Below are 995 nucleotides of genomic sequence, written 5' to 3'. Positions count from 1 at the left end.
AGGGTTTAGGGTTTAGGGTTTAGGGTTTAGGGTTTAGGGTTTAGGGTTTGGGGTTTAGGGTTTGGGGGTTGGGGTTTAGGGTTTGGGGTTTAGGGTTTGGGGGTTGGGGGTTGGGGTTGGTTGGGGTGCAGGTGGAAGAGTTGCAGTTGGTGGTTGAGGCGGACTATGATATTGGGATTCGGATTCGGGTGGGCAAACCCTAAACCCTAAACCCTAAACCCTGATTTCTGATTTCTGAAGCTGAGTTGGCGAGTTGTGGATTTGTTTAAACCCTAAACCCTTTTTTGGGGTTTGCGCAGGACAAGATCATTCCCCGCGCGGTGGACTGGTTTTTGGGGCAAGTCGACGACGACTCGGACTTCGAAGACTACGACACCAACGAGGAGGAATTGTCCGCTAGGGTTTAGGGTTTAGGGTTTAGGGTTTGGGGGCGGTGGTTTAGGGTTTAGGGTTTGGGAGCTGCTTGCAGTCGGCTAGGGTTTAGGGTTTAGGGTTTGCGCGCAGCGACACGGAAGACTCGGATGAAGAAGATGACTCTTCGGATGAGGAGCCGCCTCGATCTCACAAAGGTGCGGAGAAGGTACCAAGACACGAGGGTTTAGGGTTTAGGGTTTAGGGTTTAGAGATGCGGGGGGACTCTCAAGGCGACGCGAGGCCCCATCCTCCTGCTGCTGCTGCTGCTGCTGCTGCTGCTGCTGCTGCAGGGCGTAATAGGCGTTGAGAAGGGCCCTGACCAGAAGCCGGAGTGCAAGCAGCAGTAAACCCTAAACCCTAAACCCTAACTTGTGCGTCCAGGGGGATTAAGAACAGCAGCAGCGACATCAGCTGCTGCAGCAACCTCTGCTGCTGCAGCGGCAACCCCAGCTGTTGCAGCGACGCCAGCTGCAGCAGCAGCAAGTGCCGGAGCAGCTGCTGCTGCAGTTGCTGCTGCTGCTGCTGCTGCTGCTGCTGCTGCTGCTTTTCTAATTAGATAAAGTCCTTAAGAACGTCTTTAA

The 995-nt window shown here is 54.6% G+C and overlaps 1 protein-coding gene across 1 annotated transcript; it reads left to right on the top strand.

The window, feature by feature from the left end:
* Positions 1 to 131: 131 nt before the first annotated feature.
* On the top strand, positions 132 to 761 carry ENH_00029610 (nucleosome assembly protein, putative; the record flags this gene model as incomplete). The annotated part of the gene is made up of 4 exons (XM_013580048.1): positions 132 to 188; positions 300 to 391; positions 505 to 580; positions 705 to 761. Coding segments are annotated over 4 exons (282 nt in total), but the record flags the coding sequence as incomplete, so codon positions are not given.
* Positions 762 to 995: the final 234 nt, after the last annotated feature.

The sequence above is a fragment of the Eimeria necatrix genome, genomic scaffold, assembly GCF_000499385.1.
Source record: "Eimeria necatrix Houghton genomic scaffold, Enh_scaff2160, whole genome shotgun sequence".
In the NCBI taxonomy this organism is placed as follows: Eukaryota; Apicomplexa; class Conoidasida; order Eucoccidiorida; family Eimeriidae; genus Eimeria; species Eimeria necatrix.
The sequence above is the reverse complement of the archived record's forward strand: the minus strand, read 5'-3'. Positions and strand labels throughout refer to the sequence as shown.